The sequence below is a fragment of the Chrysochloris asiatica genome, unplaced genomic scaffold (genome assembly GCF_000296735.1).
Source record: "Chrysochloris asiatica unplaced genomic scaffold, ChrAsi1.0 scaffold00249, whole genome shotgun sequence".
NCBI classification, from domain to species: domain Eukaryota; kingdom Metazoa; phylum Chordata; class Mammalia; order Afrosoricida; family Chrysochloridae; genus Chrysochloris; species Chrysochloris asiatica.
The window spans coordinates 3,204,448-3,221,978 of NW_006408767.1; the positions used below are offsets into that span (position 1 = coordinate 3,204,448).

General features: G+C 38.3%; 1 protein-coding gene across 1 annotated transcript in view; it reads left to right on the forward strand.

The window, feature by feature from the left end:
* Window positions 1–17,531, forward strand: part of RHEB (Ras homolog enriched in brain) — a 58,205-nt gene that overhangs the window by 27,149 nt on the left and 13,525 nt on the right. The window contains exons 2-3 of the mRNA XM_006873671.1: window positions 5,866–5,937; window positions 15,446–15,513. Of these exons, the coding sequence (XP_006873733.1) occupies window positions 5,866–5,937; window positions 15,446–15,513 (140 nt within the window). The remainder of the gene's footprint in view (window positions 1–5,865; window positions 5,938–15,445; window positions 15,514–17,531) is intronic.

Sequence of the window (17,531 nt, forward strand, 5' to 3'; positions counted from 1 at the left end):
CGCACCTTAGTCCTCAAGCTGACATCTTTGCTCTTCAACTTTAAAAAGGTGTTGTGCAGTAGATTTGCCTAATGTAATACTTCCTTTGATTTCTTGACTGCTGCTTCCGTGAGTGTTGATAGTTGATCCCAGAATAATGAAGTCCTTGACAACTTCCGTCTTTTCTCTGTTGATAAGAATGTTGTTTATTGGTCCAGTGGTGAGGATTTTTGTTTTCTTTACATTGGGATGAGATGTAATCCACATCTTGCTTACTTAATATAAAATAGACACTTGCGTGGGATAGAAAGGAGTATCAGGTAACATGATTACAGAAAGCCTATAACTGGAATACTTAAAAGGGGCTCTAGAACTTGCCCAGTGAAATAGGCTTCATGCGGCGCCTTGGCGTACTGTATAGGCCCTTAAGTGCAATCCTGTGCCTCATCCAGAACCTTCTGAGTTGGGACATTCCCACTTGAAAGGGCATGCAGACCAACCTGGAGTGACTAGAGGAACAGAAGATATTTCTTGAAAGACAAGTAGGAAAAATAAAAAAACAAAAACGTCAGTCTGATTGGCTACTACAAAACAAGCAAGTTGTTTGCTGGGAAGCCCTCAAGGCAAGCAATCAACTTGCTTCAGGACAAACTCTCCTCTTAGACTGAAACTCAAAGGTTACACACAAGCAGGCATTTAAGTTTGCTGGCGACCACATTGGTCTTCTGGTGAGTGGAAGAGGGGGAAAGGCAGCAATGAAGATATGGGCTGAGTTCAGCCACATTCCTTAGAGTCCTGTTGACCTGGAGATGAGAGAGACAAGGAACGGCTGTTTGGTCCGATGTGTGATGGGACCTGGGGACTCCTGAGCCCATGGATGGGGACATAGGCATGGAAGACTAGAGCTGAAAGTGAAGCTTCCCGCTGATAGGAAGTGAGGGGATATGCACAATACCCAAACTTGTGGATAGTTCCCATTTGACCTAGCTTTAATGGCTTCATGATCAGGACTTGACTACAGGAAAATAGAAATTTCATAAAGGAAGCAAGTATAAACTGCTACAATTTGATGAACTTGACCTATACTTATGGATGTAGTAGCTCAAAATATCAAGTAAGGGAAGGAGTCTTCACATCAAGAATCAAACCTATCCCCTCTGTACACAGGGTTTATAGGGATGGGCAACTTAGACACTTGTTGTTGTTGTTGTTAAGTGCCATCGAGTCGGGTCCGACCCATAGTGACCCTATACAGGGTTTCCGAGGGTGTAAATCTTTACGGGAGTAGAAAGCCTCATCTTTCTCCCGCGGAGCGGCTGGTAGTTTCGAACCGCTGACCTTAAGGTTCACAGCCCAATTCGTAACCACTACGCTACCAGAGCTCCTTAGACACTAGCTGCCTAAAATTGGAGGGGCGGGGGTGGCAGTTATAAAGGCACAAAGTGGCTGGCTTAACACATTTTTAAGAGGGAGTTTAGTTTGAGTGTGCAGGGCGGTGGTGGTGGGGTGCATAGAATCCCCACTGGATAGTTTTCATCTTGTCTAGATGGGTCTGGTGACAGGAGATTGGGATAAGATTCATATGATTCAGTAATGAGTAATTGTTATCATGATTAATTGTGATAGTCACAACTGTAAAGGTAGAAATTCAGTAACATTAAGTGGGGAGTAGTGCATCAAACATTCCAGGAATAGAGGACCCTAGGACCATCAAGAGAGAAGAGCATGAGTGGAATGTGGTACCCTATCCAGAGAAACAGTGACATCAGAGATGGAGGCAGAGATGATGACATGGAGAGAAAAGCAGCTGAGAACTCTAGACTCATGGAAAGAAAAAGGCCATGTGCTGGCAGTCAGAGGGCTGGCTTATAGAATATAACCTTGGGTTGTTTAAATGATTGTGTGTGAGTGGTTTTGTGTACATAAAATAAAAGAAACCAAAAAGAGGTGATAGTAGTAAATACTGTTGAATGATGATGCATGGAGGGGATGGTAATCATTGCAATGAAATGAAATACGATAGGATGAGTACAAAACCTATGTTCTCCCATGTAAACTGGCACTTACTTTGCAATAAAAGCATTAAAATAAATTAACTTTAAAAAATATTAAAATAAACCCTATGAAAGTACAGTGGTGGAGCACACAAGGGGCAAAGTTACGAAACTTCTTAGGCATAAACAAACACCTTGAGGAAATGAGTCACTGCACCTAGGGGTTCGGGACCGTAGTGTTGGGGGAACACCATGGTTAGGTGGTGTAACGTAATCCACAAAGACAATCCTCTATATGTTACTTTGTTGAGTAGCTATTGGGGTCTTAAAAGCCGTCTAGGGTACACCTATTGGTTTCTGCCTGTCTGGAGGAAAGAGTGATAAAAATTGAGGAGACTTGGAAACAGTTAACTCCAAGGGACTAATGGATCACAGGAACATCAATCTCCACGACCCTAAAACCAGAAGAACTAGATGGTGCCAGATTACAATAGCAACTGCTCTGAAAAGGATCACATTAGAAGATCCTGGATAGAGTGAAAAAGTGTGAATAAAATTAAAAATCATAAAGACCAGGCTTACTGGTCACTTAGAGACTTTTGAAACCCTAAAGTGGTGGCCCTTGGTGACCTTTCAGATTTGGAACTGAACTCACCCCTGTGCCGCAATTTTCAGCAAGTAATAGATATATAAAGAGGATATACATAGAATGGTCAACAATTCAAGATTTTTGTAGCATTTACCCAAGGACAAAGTCAGAAGAGTTAGGGAAAAAGGAATAGGAGCAAACACAGGAAGATGGGATAAGTGATGTTATATTGAGGGGATTACAGTTACTGAGATGAAACAAAATATATGATTTGTTGAATATAAAACTTACTATCTGCTCTGTAAACCACTGAATTCACAGTACAAAATTAAGGGGGAAAACCCTGTAAAGCACAGTTTTACAGATAACCGGTCATAATCAACTGAAGAACAACTAGGAAATGTTGGAAAGGAAGATTTTAGAGGTAGAGCCCTTCTGAGTTGTAATTACCTTTTCATCACATGGTCACTGCAGTAGTGTAAAGGTGAAACTTTTTGGTGGCAGCAACTATGGATTTTGAGATTAATCAGTTAGTTTATATTCATGGACATCATCGTCCCTCAGAGTAATGTTAATGAAGGTGCAGTCAGACTTTGGGTTTGTTTTTAGGTGCTGTCAGGTTGCTCTGACCCATGGTGACCCCTCTGTATGACAGAATACAACATTGCTGGTCCTGTGTCATCTTTGTGACAGTTGTGGCTATTGTGGTACTGCATCTCACTGAGGGTTTCCTTGTCCTCGCTGACCCTTCACCACACCTGATGATCAGCCTTTCCTAATGATGAATCCATATGGATTCCTCCTTTCTGTTGAATTACTTGGCAGGTTGAAAACCTACTCCACCGCATACATCTCATTGGCACAGGTACCAAGTCCTGGTTTGGCATTGTGGGTTATTGTGCTGGACTGCAAAGTCATTTGAACCACAAGGTCAGTGGTTCAAGCTTATGAGTCCACTCCTTGGTAACCCTGTACAGGGTTGCTATTGGTCAGAACTGACTCAATGACACTTAAACTGTTAAAATGCTGAGATGGGGGAAGGAATAATAATAACACAACTAGTTGTGCTTTTTGTAGGAGAAAAAGCATGAAAACAAGGTCAAAATCTCAAAGCAATTAAAATCTTTTTTAAACTGCCTCTTTTGTACATTGGTTAACAACTTTGAATATATGTCTCATGTGTGTCTGTCATTTTGTTTGGGGGGCGGGGAATGCTGTCTTTAACTGTGTTTTTTTTTTTTTAAGTTTTTTTGTGTGTGGATGAGAGTATTTGGAAGTTAGTTGTAAAGTATTGGGATACATTATTTTCAAACCTTTAAAAATAATGTGTTATATAGAATGGGTTGGTAGTATCTCTTTGTATGTAGATAAAGTTTATTTCAGATCACTCCAAATCATGTTTCTTCACAGAATTGATCTGAAGTTGAAATTATCCTCAGGTTGTACAAAGTGATAAGCCTTATGAGAAGTATTTCAGAACCTAGCTTAAAACTCACTTGCTGTTCCTTAGAAACCTTGTATAGTGTCGCTATGAGTCAGAACCGACTTGACAGTACTTTATCACCACCATCAACTTTGGAAAGGGCAACAGTCAAAAAAATATGACATTATTATAAGGGAAGGGTGATCAGGTAAAGAACATAATTCTTTTTGTAGCTGCTAAATTGCTTCTTCAAAGGACAACTCGTAAAAGCCAGACACATCTATAAGCACTTAAGTGCAGTCAAGTTAGTTCCGACTCATAGCAACACAGCATAGTTTCCAAGGAGTGGTTCATGAGTTTGAACTGCTGACCTTGTGGTTCAAACTGATCTTGTGGTCCTGTGCTTACACTTCAAAATGACCAGTGGGTTTATTTAAGATTATCATTTCTTGCAGACTTCTAATTACTTATAGAATTTTTATTAGGTGCTTTTGAAACATTTCCTACTTACAGCGACCCTGTACAGGTTTCCAAGGAGTGACTGAGTTTGAAATGCCGACCTTGTAGTTCAAACAGACCTTATGGGCCAGTTCTTTATCCCACAGTTGCCTAATAATTTTACCTTTCAATGGAAATGGTAGAAAACAGCTGTCATGGCTGCAAATGGAGCCTTCCAATCCTTGCTTAATTTAAAGAAATAATGAACTCTCCCTAGGGAAGTGACAGAAGAGACGAGACTCAAGGGAGACATAGCTTCTCTTCAGTTCTGCTTCTAATGATTATTACCTTTTCCCAGGGACCAGTCTGATTAAATAACCTCTAACCTTTAATCTCTAAGGATGATGTTTTTTAATTCTGATATTCCAGTTTACTTGTGAAGCGAGAAATTTGCTGTCATCCTCATTCTGACTTGGTAAGACTACATTGTCTCTTTTGGCCAAAATGATTACTTATGTTTACAAGTTAAGTTGTAACATAATTTAACAAAATACCAGCCATTGAACCCTATGGAACATACTATACAAGGGGCTTGAAAATATTTGTTGAAAAATTCCATTATCTACCAGTCCTATTTTTTCCATGAACTCTTTGAAGCCCCTGCATATAATAACAAATTGGAAAAAAATCTTGATAGATAAATGTAACAATAATTGGTCCACTTGGTACCTATCCCTCCATTTTTGTACTTTATCTCATACTGTCTTGTTTAATATGTATAACTGTGTTTTCTGTTTTATTGTGACTTCCTAAATTTTATATGGAGTCCTGGTATGGCACTGTGGGTTAATGTGCCAGATTGCAGAGTTGGTTTGAACTGCAAACTTGTTGATTCAAGCTCACCGGCTGTTCCTTGGAAATCCTATATAGGGTTGTTATGGGTTGGAACCATCTCGAACGGCACTTAACAAGTTTTATATAGGGTGGCTGTTAAAACTCACCAGCCGCTCCTTGGAAACCCTATTTGGGATTGCTATGAGTTGGAACTATTAGGGTCGTTATGAGTGGGAACTGACTCATTGACACTTAACAACTTTTTATTCTTAAAGCTGTTCCCCCAATTTCCTCACCCCCTATAATAAAACTGCTCTAGGTTTAACTTGGATGCCAATATAAAAATGGCCTTGTTAGATGTTTCCTATGAATTTGTCTTCTCTTTGGCGGGGAGCTTATCACACATGCTAATCCATTTCACTATTTCGGATTCACTTCTACTGTTCAAACAGTTGCTTCAGGAATATTTTTATCTTAAGTTTTTCATATGATTTTATGTTTGGTTTTTTGTCTGATAGAGGTTTAGTTTGGTTTTGATTTTTGGTAGGGTTATATAGTTTTTTACCTTAATATACCAATACATACTTAGTTATTGTTTTCTTTTGTAGGGAAATCCTCATTGACAATTCAGTTTGTTGAAGGCCAATTTGTTGATTCATATGATCCAACCATAGAAAACAGTAAGTATTGTTTTCAAGTACTTATAAATAGAAGCTTTTCCTTTAGCAGATAAGTAGTCATTGTGTGTTCATGGAGGCTTTGATGTAAGGAGTATTTATTTTTGTACTGTCCCTGGGCTGAGATTGGTTTAAATATATTTTTTAAATATGTGAGCAAATACAAAAGAGTATTTGTGACATGTGAAAAGTCTATGAAATTCCAATATCAACATTAAGAAATCAAGTTTTGTTCGAACATGGCCATGCTCATTTGTTTACATGTTGACTATCGTTGTTTTTGTACTACCATGGCAAAGACCATATGTCCCACAAAACCTGAAATATTTAACTCTCTAGTCCTGATATGGCACGATAGGATAAGCACTGGACTGCTTAACTGGAAGGCACCGACTTGACGGCACTTAATAGCAACAACAACCATCCTGTGCTGGTGGCTAGTGATTGCTAACAGAAAGGTTTGTAGTGTGAAACCCACCCAGTAGCTCCATGGGAGAAAGACCCGCCTAGAAAACTCTAAGGGGTAGTTTTACTCAGTCACATGGAGTTGCTATGAGATGAAATCAACTCGATGGCACCTAACAACAACAAACCCTTTACACTGAAGACAGCAAGAGAGGCAAAATCAGTGGCAATGGCAGGGAGTACTGCATGGCCAAGAGCTAGCCTGTATGGCTGAGAGAGGGTTACATGGCAAAGAGAAGCAGAGAGAGTTTTGAACAGAAGAAAAGAATGGATGTGCTCTCGTCTTTGGGTGAGCCTTTGCAGACTTTGCCCACATTCTTCTTGGTTCTGATCATCCCGAGTTGTAGCCCGTTGATCTTGATCCTGACTTGTACCTTGTTGTTTCCTTAATAAACCACTTAACATCAGTAGATCAATGGATAAACAAAATATGGTACATTTATACAATGGAATATAAGCCATAAAGAGAAGTGAAGTTCTAATGCATGCTACAAAATAGATGAACAGTAGAAACATGCTTAGTAAAATAAAGTCAGTCACAAAAAGACAAATATTGTATGATCCCACTAATATGAGTCAGAAGATTAGTGATTACTAGAGGTGTGCGAGTCAGGGAGTGTGGTATAGATCAGCATGAATCCATTCCCCAAAATGTAGAAATTGATCCAGTGACCGCATTCCCATTTCTCCAGTATCATTGTCAGCCACCCCATTCCCCTCACAAGCCGCACACTCTCTGGACACTAGTCTCTCAGAGCTAGGTCAGTTCACAAATTAAGGGGCACGCTATCCTTTAGACTGAAGGAGAAAGTTCAAGGTACATTGAAGGAATTGGCAAAAAATAAGGCACCAGGAATCGATGGAATAAAAATTGAAATCTTTAGAGAATGTGAGGTGGCACTCACTCATCTCTGCCAAGAAATTTGGAAGACAGCTATCTGGCCAACTGATTGGAAGAGATCCATATTTGTGCCCATCCCAAAGAGAGGTGACCCAACGGAATGCAGAAATCATTGGACAATCTCTTTGATACCCCATGCAAGTAAAGTTTAACTAAAGGTAATACAGAAACGGCTACAAGCATACATTAGCAGAGAACTTCCAGAGGTTCAAGCTGGATTCAGAAGAGACCATGGAACAAGGGATATCATTGCTGATATCCGATGGATCTGGGCTGAAAGCAGAGAATATCAGAAAGATGTTTACCTGTGCTTTATTGACTACGCAAAAGCTTTCGATTATGTGGATCATGACAAGCTATGGACAACATTGCAAAGTATGAGTATTCTGGAACACTTAATTGTGCTCATGAGGAATCTGTACGTGGACCAATCTGTTGTTCGAACAGAGCATGGGAACACTGAATGTTTTAAAATTAAAAAAAGTGTGCAACAGGGTTGTATTCTTTCACCATACTTATTCAACCTATATGCTGAGCACATAATCCTAGAAGCTGGGTTATAAGAAGAAAAATGTGGCATCAGGATTGGAGGAAGACTCATTAACAACCTGTGATATGCAGATGACACAACCTTGCTTGCTGAAAGTGAAGAAGACTTAAAACATATACTGATGAAGATCAAAGAGCACAGCCTTCGATATGGATTACATCTCAATGTCAAGAAAACAAAAATCCTCACCACTGGACCAATAAACAACATTCTTATCAACGGAGAAAAGATTGAAGTTGTCAAGGACTTCATTCTTCTTAGATCAACTATCAACACTCATGGAAGCAGCAGTCAAGAAATCAAACAACATGCTGCATTAGGCAAATCTGCACAAGACTTTTTTGAAGTGTTGAAGAGCAAAGATGTCAGCTTGAGCACTAAGGTGCGCCTGACCCAAGCCATGGTGTTTTCAGTAACCTCATATGCATGCAAAAGCTGGACAGTGAATAAGGAAGATCATAGAAGAATTGATGCTTTTGAGTTCAGGTGTTGGAAGAGAATATTGAAAGTACCATGTTTCAATATATTTGTTTTGGAAGAAGTGCAGCCAAAGTGCTCCTTGGAGGCCAAGATGGCCAAACATCATCTCATACTTCGGATATACTGTCAGGAGGGACGTCAGCAGGGACCAGTCGCTAGAGATGGATAATCATGTTTGGTAAGGTGGATGGTCAGAGAAAAAGAGGAAGACCCCCAGCGAGATGGATTGGCCAAGTGGCAGCCATCAGTGGGCTCAAGCATGGCAACGGTAGTGAGGTTGGCCCAGGACCGGGCAGTGTTTTGTTCTGCTGTCATAAATTGTCGCTATGATTTGGTACTGACTCGATGGCACCTAACAACAACAATCCTTTAAATTGCCAAATAGGCAGATGCCCACCACAAGTTTGGTGGCTTCAAATGACCCCTCAGTTTTCTGACCCACTGACCACAAATTTGGACTGGTTGCATACTACTCCTTTAGGATGTGAATTACAAGTTTAGAAGTCAACCTGGCATCCTAACTTACTGAACTATTCACTCCTTCTATCTCTTAGCATTTGTTAATTCACTGGAATGACTTACAGAACATACTATGTTTACAACTACAGATTTATTATAACCAAAGAAGATACAAACGAAGAGATGCCGAGGATGAAGTTTGGGAAGGTTCTCAATGCAAAGGTTTCATGTCCCAACAGCACCTGCTACCCTCCTGAGAGCAAGTGTTCTCATCTCTGAGCCTTAGTGTCAGGGTTCTGGGTCAGCCAGTCCTGCATAATAGGCTAAATCATGCCTCCTGACATTAGTTGCTAATGGGCTCCCAGGTGAGTCTTTTCTGCTCTGGCCAGCCCCTACTCACCAGCACAAATTCTCAAGTCAAGTTGCATACCAAGGTACCCTAATTACTCCCTTGATTATTTCTCTAGAGACGAGGACAAAGTCCACCTTATTTAGGATGAAATTAGATACTTTACCCCATAGAGGACAAGGGAGAGTTTTAGGTCTGTTTTTGCGTATGTTTTTAAGCAAAGCATTATCTCAGTACCTTCAAAGTGATGGGTTATCCATGAGCAGCTCATGCATATTGGAACTACTCTTTGGAGACAAGCTCTCTGTTTCATTTCTTTCCATGTAGCCTCCTGTGGGAAGTGAGTGTCTTCCGAGTTCAACCTACAGGGGAGCATTTCAGAGTGCTCTTTGTCCACAACTGATAAATACAACCTTTAATTATTGTTTTGAAGAATCTAGAAAAAGAAAAAATTACTCATGAGTCAGTCACATATATCAATGCAAATATTGTGTGTTTGTTTAAATTAATAATTAAGAAAAAGCCACTGCCATTAAGTCAATTCCAACTCAGGATTTCTGAGGCTGTAAATCTTTATGGTGGCAGAAAGACTCAGCTTTCTCCCACAGAGCAGTGGATTTGAATGACCGGCCTTTAGGTTAGCAGTCAATCCAGAGCTTAGCCTACAGCACTACTAGAGTGCCTCAGTTTTAACTAATAGTAAACAAAAATTTCTTGGATACAACAACAAAGTAGTTAATGATTGAGACTGCTCATTTCTATGTTATTACTTTTCTTTTGACCGGCTACTTTGAAGACTGTTGGTATATTGATACTGTCCCATGTTTCCCTGGAACCCAAAAAGTAATAAGATACATTAATTGTAAAAATAACATAGTTTTTAAAAGATTTCATCATAATTTCTAAAATGAATTCAAAAAATTTGTATATTAAAGTTTTTAGGCAAGAGCAGAAATGAGTATAGGATAACCTGTATCCTTTAAAAGTTTATAAGGTATCTTCAGACATCAGAGTCTATATTTAGGGCTGTTGATAATATAGCACAGGAAAAGTCCTGTTGACTTATGTTTTCTATCCATTTCACACCATGATTTAGTCAAAAGCAGTATTGAGCAATAGCAGGCAATTAGAAAAGAAAAAGTTATAAATTTGTTGGTAACAGTGTAAGTGATTAGATTACTTTATAGCTTTAAAAAACACATTACTTTAAAAATCTGAAAAATTTAAAAATATTTACATTTATAGTATAGAACAGATTGTTAATTGCAAACTCTCAGTGACAACAATTTCTGTGCAGTATCATTGTAAAAACAAAATTTCTGGGACTGTCATTTTTAACCCTAATGTGTAGGGGTCTAGAAGAATAATATTAATAAAAGCACATAATTTTCTCATTTGCAGAAGCTTTTTAGGTAAAAAGAATATTCCTTATGCAGATACCGTCTACTGTAGTTTTAATTAACATACTAATATAAACTGAATTGATATAATGAAATGAAACTGATAAGTTTATTATTTAAAAACAAGAAAATAGCAGTTTTACGCTTCTGCCATCTTAAGATGGTATTGTTGATGAAACTAATAAAGCTACTGTTGGTTTATTGATAAAGTTACTCATAAAATTTGAAAATTCTAATTAGGAGTTTTGAATCTTTACTAAATACTGCATTATGGACAGACTTCCCAGGATACTGAATTTAGAGCACTTCGTGAGTAACAAAGTTAAAAACCTCTATAACTTACTTGCTTGGTAGTGGTGGTAGTGATGTGCCGTGGAGTTGGTATATTAAGTAGATCGGGTATGCTTAGAGGAATTTCAGAGTTTTAGATTTTCTTTAAGTCCCATCAGTCAGTTCAGACTCATAGTGATCCTGTATAGGGTTTCTTAGAAGCAGCTGGTGGGTTTGAACTGCCGACTTTGGGGTTCACAGTTCAGTGCTGATCCCACAGTACCACATCAGGAGTTTTAGATTAGAAGTGGATTAATTTCTCTGGTGATTAGTGGGCAATGGTGGGACAGGTTTCAGGAAAGTTATGTCATTTATCTTGCCATTTTTATACAAGGTGGATAAGTAGAGGACATAGCAAAATTTGTTCCTGGTCTATGGTGGTGGTGGTCGTTATGTGCTGTGGAGTTGGTTCCTACTCATAGCAACCCTATATAGGGTTTCCAAGGCAGAAAGCCTCGTCTTGCTTCCGTGGAACTGCTACGCTACCAGAACTCCTTCTGGTCTGTAGAACTGAGGAATATATGTTGTTGTTGTTGTTAAGTGCCAATTAAGTCGGTTCTGACCATAGTGACCCTGTAAACGGTTTCCTGGGGGCAGCTAGTGCGCTTGAACCGCCAACCTTGCAATTGAAATACGCTTAACAGTCCAGTGCATTAACTACAGTGCCCCACATATGTGCATTGTTGTTGTTAGGTGACATCGAGTCAGTACCAACTCATAGTGACCCGATGTACAACAGAACAAACCACTGCCCGATCCTGAGCCCGTTGATGCTGTTACTGTGCCAATCCATCTCGTTAGGGGTCTTCTTTTTTTTTTTTCTCTGACCCTTCACTTAACCAAACATGATATCCTTCTGCAGTAACTGGTCTCTCCTGATAATATGTCCAAAGTATGAGAGACAAAGTCTGCCCATCTTAGCTTCCAAGGAGCGCTCTGGCTGCACTTCTTCCAACACAGATCTGTTGGTTCTTTTGGCAGTCCATGGCACTTTCAGTATTCTCCTCCAACACCATAACTTCCTTATTCACTGTTCAACCTTCACATGCATATGAAGTTATTAAAGATACCATGGCTTGAGCCAGGTGCACCTTAGAAGTCTTGTGCAGCAGATTTTCCCAATGCAGTACATTTGATTTCTTGGCTGCTGCTTCCATGAGTGTTGATGGCTGATGCAACCAAAATGAAGTCATTGACAACTTCAATCTTTTCTCCATTTATATGAATGTTATTTATTGGTCCATTTGTGAGGATTTTTGTTCTCTTTACCTTGAGGTACAATTCATACCGAAGGCTCTAGTCTTTGATCTTCATCACTAAGTATTCTAAGCCCTCTTGGCTTTCAGCAGGCAAGGTTGTATCATCTGCATATTGTAGGTTGTTAATGAGTCTTCATCCAATCCTGATTATATTTCTTTATATAATCCAGATCCTCCAATTATTTGTTCAGCATACAGATTGAGTAAGGATGGTGAAACAATACAACCCTGGTGCACAGCTTTTCTAATTTTAAACCATTCAGTGTTCCTTTGTTCTCATCGAACAACTGCCTCTTGGTCTATCTATGTACAGGTTCCTCATAAGTACAATAAGTGTTCCGGAATACTCTTTGTAATGTTGTCCATAGCTTGTCATGATCCATACAATTGAAAGCCTTTGCATAGTCAGTAAAGCACAGGTAAACATCTTTCTGATATTCTCTGCTTTCATTCAAGATCCATCTGATATCCCCTCATTCTATGTCCTCTTCTGAAACCGGCTTGAACCTCTGGAACTTTTCTGTCAGTGTATGGTTGCAGCCGTTTCTGTATTACCTTTAGTAAAACTTTACTCACATGAGATATCATTGATGCTGTCAAATGATTTCTGCATTCCATTGGGTCACCTCTCTTTGGAATGGGCACAAATACAGATAGTTGGCTCCAGGTAGTTGCCTTCCAAAGTCCACGAGAGCCAAAGTATGATCTTGAACAATTCCAAATGAATTTAGAGATCATCTGAAGGATAGATTTGATGCATTAGACACTAAAGACCAACGGACTTGTGGGATGACATCAAGAACATCATACAGGATGCATGGAGGGGATTGTAACCATAGCAATGAAATGATATATGATAGGATGAATGTAAAACTCTAATGTTGTCCCATGTAAACTATCACATAATTCACAATAAAACATAAAAAAAAAAAAAACAAAACATCATACAGGAAGAAAACTAAAGGTCATTGAGAAGATAAGAGAGAAGGAAAAGACTAAAGTGGATGTCAGAAGAGACTGGAGCTTGCTCTGCAGCTTAGAGATGCTAAAGCAAATGGAAGAAGTGAGGAGGTACAAGAGCTAAACAGACGATTTCAAAGGTGGCAGCTTGAGAAGACAAAGTCAAATATTATAACAAAATGTGCAATGACCTGGAATTAGAAAACCAAAAAGAAAGAATACTCTCAGCATTTCTCAAGCTGAGGGGACTGAAGAAGAAATTCAAGCCTCGACTTGCTATATTGAAGGATTCCATGAGCAAAATACTGACTGATGAAGAAAGCGTCAAAAGAAGATGGAAGGAATACTAAGAGTCACTGTACCAAAAAGAATTGGTTAATGTTCAGCTATTTCAAGAAGTAGCACATATGTGCATGTATGCGTATATATGCACGTCTTTTTTTCCTACAATAACAAGAGGCAGCAATTTACCTATGATTAACAGAAATTCGATTTCATTAAATTGCTGTTTGTAGAATTAACAACTTTTTTGTGATAATAGTTGACTTTGGAGTCCTGGTGTGGCTCTGTATTATAAGCACTGGGCTGCTAACCACAAGGGCAGTGGTTCAAGCCGCTGCTTGGAAACCGTATATACTCAATGGCCCTTAACAATAATAACAGTTGAATTTAGATCTTATATATACACATACATTTCCAAGCTTTTTACTTTTATATCACTTCACATCTTATTTACTGAATCCTTTTTTCTTTCTGAAAAAAACGAAGTGGTTGTGTGGTTGTGTGTGTGTGTGCCCATGTCTGTCTTTATTAGAGAGCTCCCCGGACTCACAGACTACAGTATCCTGAGTGCCTAGAACAGTTACTAGTATTGATTATAATAGGCATTCAGGAAACATTACTTGAATTAAGTAATTTTCATTCCAATAATCTTTTCATAACCCCAGTTATTTAGCTCTAATCGAAGCATACTGGATTTGTTGCTCACTGCTATTTCATCAGTTTTTCATCAAATCCAAAATATAGACCTTTTTGCACTTAGGCCACTAAAAGTGTCAGTCACTTCACCTGGCCAATAATGATGGAAGGTGTCATTGATGGCAGGATGTGAGCATCTTAATTAATGAAATAGGGTACCTTGAGTATTCTCCATCTTGAGAGACTTGTTCTAATTCCATTTTCATCTGATTTTAACTATTTCCTTAAGGTGATCATTTCTAGAAAGAGAACAAAAATGATAAAAAGTTTGGCAGTATACACAGTTCTGGGACATATTCCTTTCACTTAGGTAGTCTTGTCTGTAATCTGTACTCAGTTGGTTTATAGCACCCCTACTTTGAAAAGTAGGATGCTAATTTGATTCTTTGATTATTGCTTCACTAATAGTCATTCTTTTTCTCTCTGTGGAATTCATATAGTTCAAATGAGATCCTATCTACCCTGTTTTTGCCTTAACATAATTTCCATCTGTCTGGTTTTAATTTTCTTTTCACTGTGAGCAGAAGTGGTTCTTTGTGTCTCATTATGCGAGGGTAGATTCTGCTGCCGGGAGGTTGTGGGCTTCTCTGGGCAAGGTTCACAAAAGCAGTATGTACTGTTGAACTGTCTGGCCTCCAGATATGGTTACTTTGTATTATTCTGTTGCTATTAATAATTCTTTACTCTTTTATCTATTTTTATTAAAATCTGCCTACTTAGAGTTCTAAATCTACTTTCCTGGAAGTCAGTTTGACTCTGATTTTTTTTCCCACTTGATGAGAAAAAAAGTTGTGACAAATTGCTAGGATCCCTGATCCTCACACTAGACTTTCAACACAGAACATCTGTTCCATTGCCATTTTATCTTTCAATATATTTGTTAAATTTATTTATGTGCTGAAAATGCTTAGCATTTCAATTAATGTTACCTCTTTATGCTTGGACACAAGACCTTCTATAAACTAAAAACAAAGTTTTGTGCTTTTGGTTTATCCTAGACTTCAGCCCTGCGCAGAGGCAGACAGTGTTTTGTTATCTTGTGCATGACCACTCCATGGCATCTAACAACAAGAGAAGGCCTCCAAACTTGTATCTCACTGCTGGCACAAGAAGGACTGTCTACGTTTAGTGCATTTAGATTACTTTTCTAGGATGTGGATTGTCCCCTAATCTGTTTCTTTAAAAAAAGATTCAAGGTTTACACAAACTTGTTAGCCAGAGTGAATCTGTGCAATTCAAAGATTTGTTCTTTTTCTGTTTTGTGGGGGCTTTTAATGAGATTATTAGGGCCTCTAATTTATTATCTTTATTCAGTCTTTAAGAGGTCTAGAGTTTTTTTATTTTGTTTTAACTAATATTTAATTTGCTTTTCCTCTGTAGCTTTTACAAAATTGATCACAGTAAATGGACAAGAATATCATCTTCAACTTGTAGACACAGCTGGGCAAGTAAGTGATCTGTAGTATCTGAAAATCTTACACAGTAGGCCCTTGAACGACACAGATTTGAACTGTGCTGTTGTGGTGTGCTCAAGTGGTACGAGTATCCACTTAAAATACCTGCAGAGATGATCTGTTTACGTGGAGATGATCAACGTCACATGGTGTTTTAAGGGGATACTCAACAATGCAGGAGCTCACCACAACAGCCACAGGGAAGGAAATTCACATCTTAGTGGGCCCACCTAGTTCAAACCCATGTTGTTCAAGGGTCAACTGTATTAGCTTTTCTACTTTAGAATTGTAAATGTATTGACATTGTGAGGGTTTATGTTTACTAAAGTGCTTTCTTTTTAACACATATTCTCCTCCATTAAGAGTAAAAGCAAGTCTTTTCTAGGGGAACAGCATGAACAAACTTATAAGGCAGAAATGAGCTACTTTAATCTTGTGAGAAATTAGGCTATAAAAAGTCTGGTCTAATTGGAAGAAGATCCAGTTTGAGTGTTAGTTTTACTGTCTATAATTGGATTATATGAGGGATGGAATTGATAGTGATCAAGGAGTGTCTCTTTGCTTAGACACTAGATAATTGCTGCAAACATTTGGCTGCTAACCAAAAGGTTAGAGGTTTCAGTTTACCTAGAGGTGTCTAGGAAGAAAGCTTCCAAAAATCAGCCATTTAGAACTCTGTGAAGCACAGTTCTACTTACATACACATGGGGTTGACTTGGTAGCAATTGATTTACAAGTGACCCAAAAGGTCATAGGTTATTATAAACCTTTTGGGAAATAGATTATCAGGAGAATTGAATTGAAGCATGGATGGAAGAACTGAAGAGTACTTTAAGGTAACAAAAAACAAAATTTTTTTTGCCATTTTAGCTTCCCCAATACCACGTTATCCAATTGTAACTTTTATTTGAAGCCGTTCTGTTAGATTACATTTATTGTTGTTCACTGGGGAATGAGACATGAGGGATGTAAAGAAATTGGAATTCTGTTTCCAGCTTCTCACTGGAATGCCTACCCTTACATCTTACAGTTGGCAAAGGGCCACACTAACAGGCCATTGAGTTTAGTGTAGCCTGGTCTGGAGTGTTAAATGGAGGTTTTTTTTAGGTATTGGGGTGGACCTAAAATATTTTCTCTGCCTTTTGTTATAAGGTAGTAGTATGTAGAATGAAAGTATAACCTCTAATGAAGCAAGAAAATGGCTATATTAAGCTTGTATATAGAGATATAACCTGTACCTTCTTCATTCGTCTTATATACTCATACCAGGCATGGTGTCTCATATACTCATGCCATGCCTGGTAATCGGACATCATAATCTTTTTATTAGAGCAGAACTATTCTAGACACTCACTCTGCAGATTACGTATATCTTTGGTGGTGTGAATTTGGGACTTAGTAAAATGGGATCAATAGAAGTCTTCATTGAGAGTACTTTTTATTAGGATCATGTTACATTTACATTATTAATTTATACACCTGCATACTCTTACTGAAGATCACAGCACATAGTTCTATTTGTTTACCTCGTGTGTATTTTCTTGGAAATAGTTTAAGATTGTGTTCATATACTTTGATTTTCTAAAATTTATTCCTAGGAATTAATCTCTTGGTAGCTGCTGCACCTGGGACTCTTCTTTCTCATCTCACCTCCCACTATACCTTCTAACAGGTTGTTTTTGCACACTAATTATTGTAGGTATTTTCTGTATTCCCACATCTTGACTTTAGGGAAAAGATTATTTGAGCTTTAGACCTACTCTAGCTATGCTGGCAACTATAAAATCATTTTATGTGTTCTTAAAAATCGACACTAATATGGACTCAACTTAATGAAAGTTGTACTAATAAGAAATACAAAGAAAGTTCTGTATATATAGTAAACTCTGTGATGTATAAGTGTTCTGATTAATGACTCCTATTAAGGATATCAACAGACTGATGTTTTAAATATTTCTTTTTTATAAGACATTTGACCATGTTATAATAATTCTGCTTTTATGAATATGAGT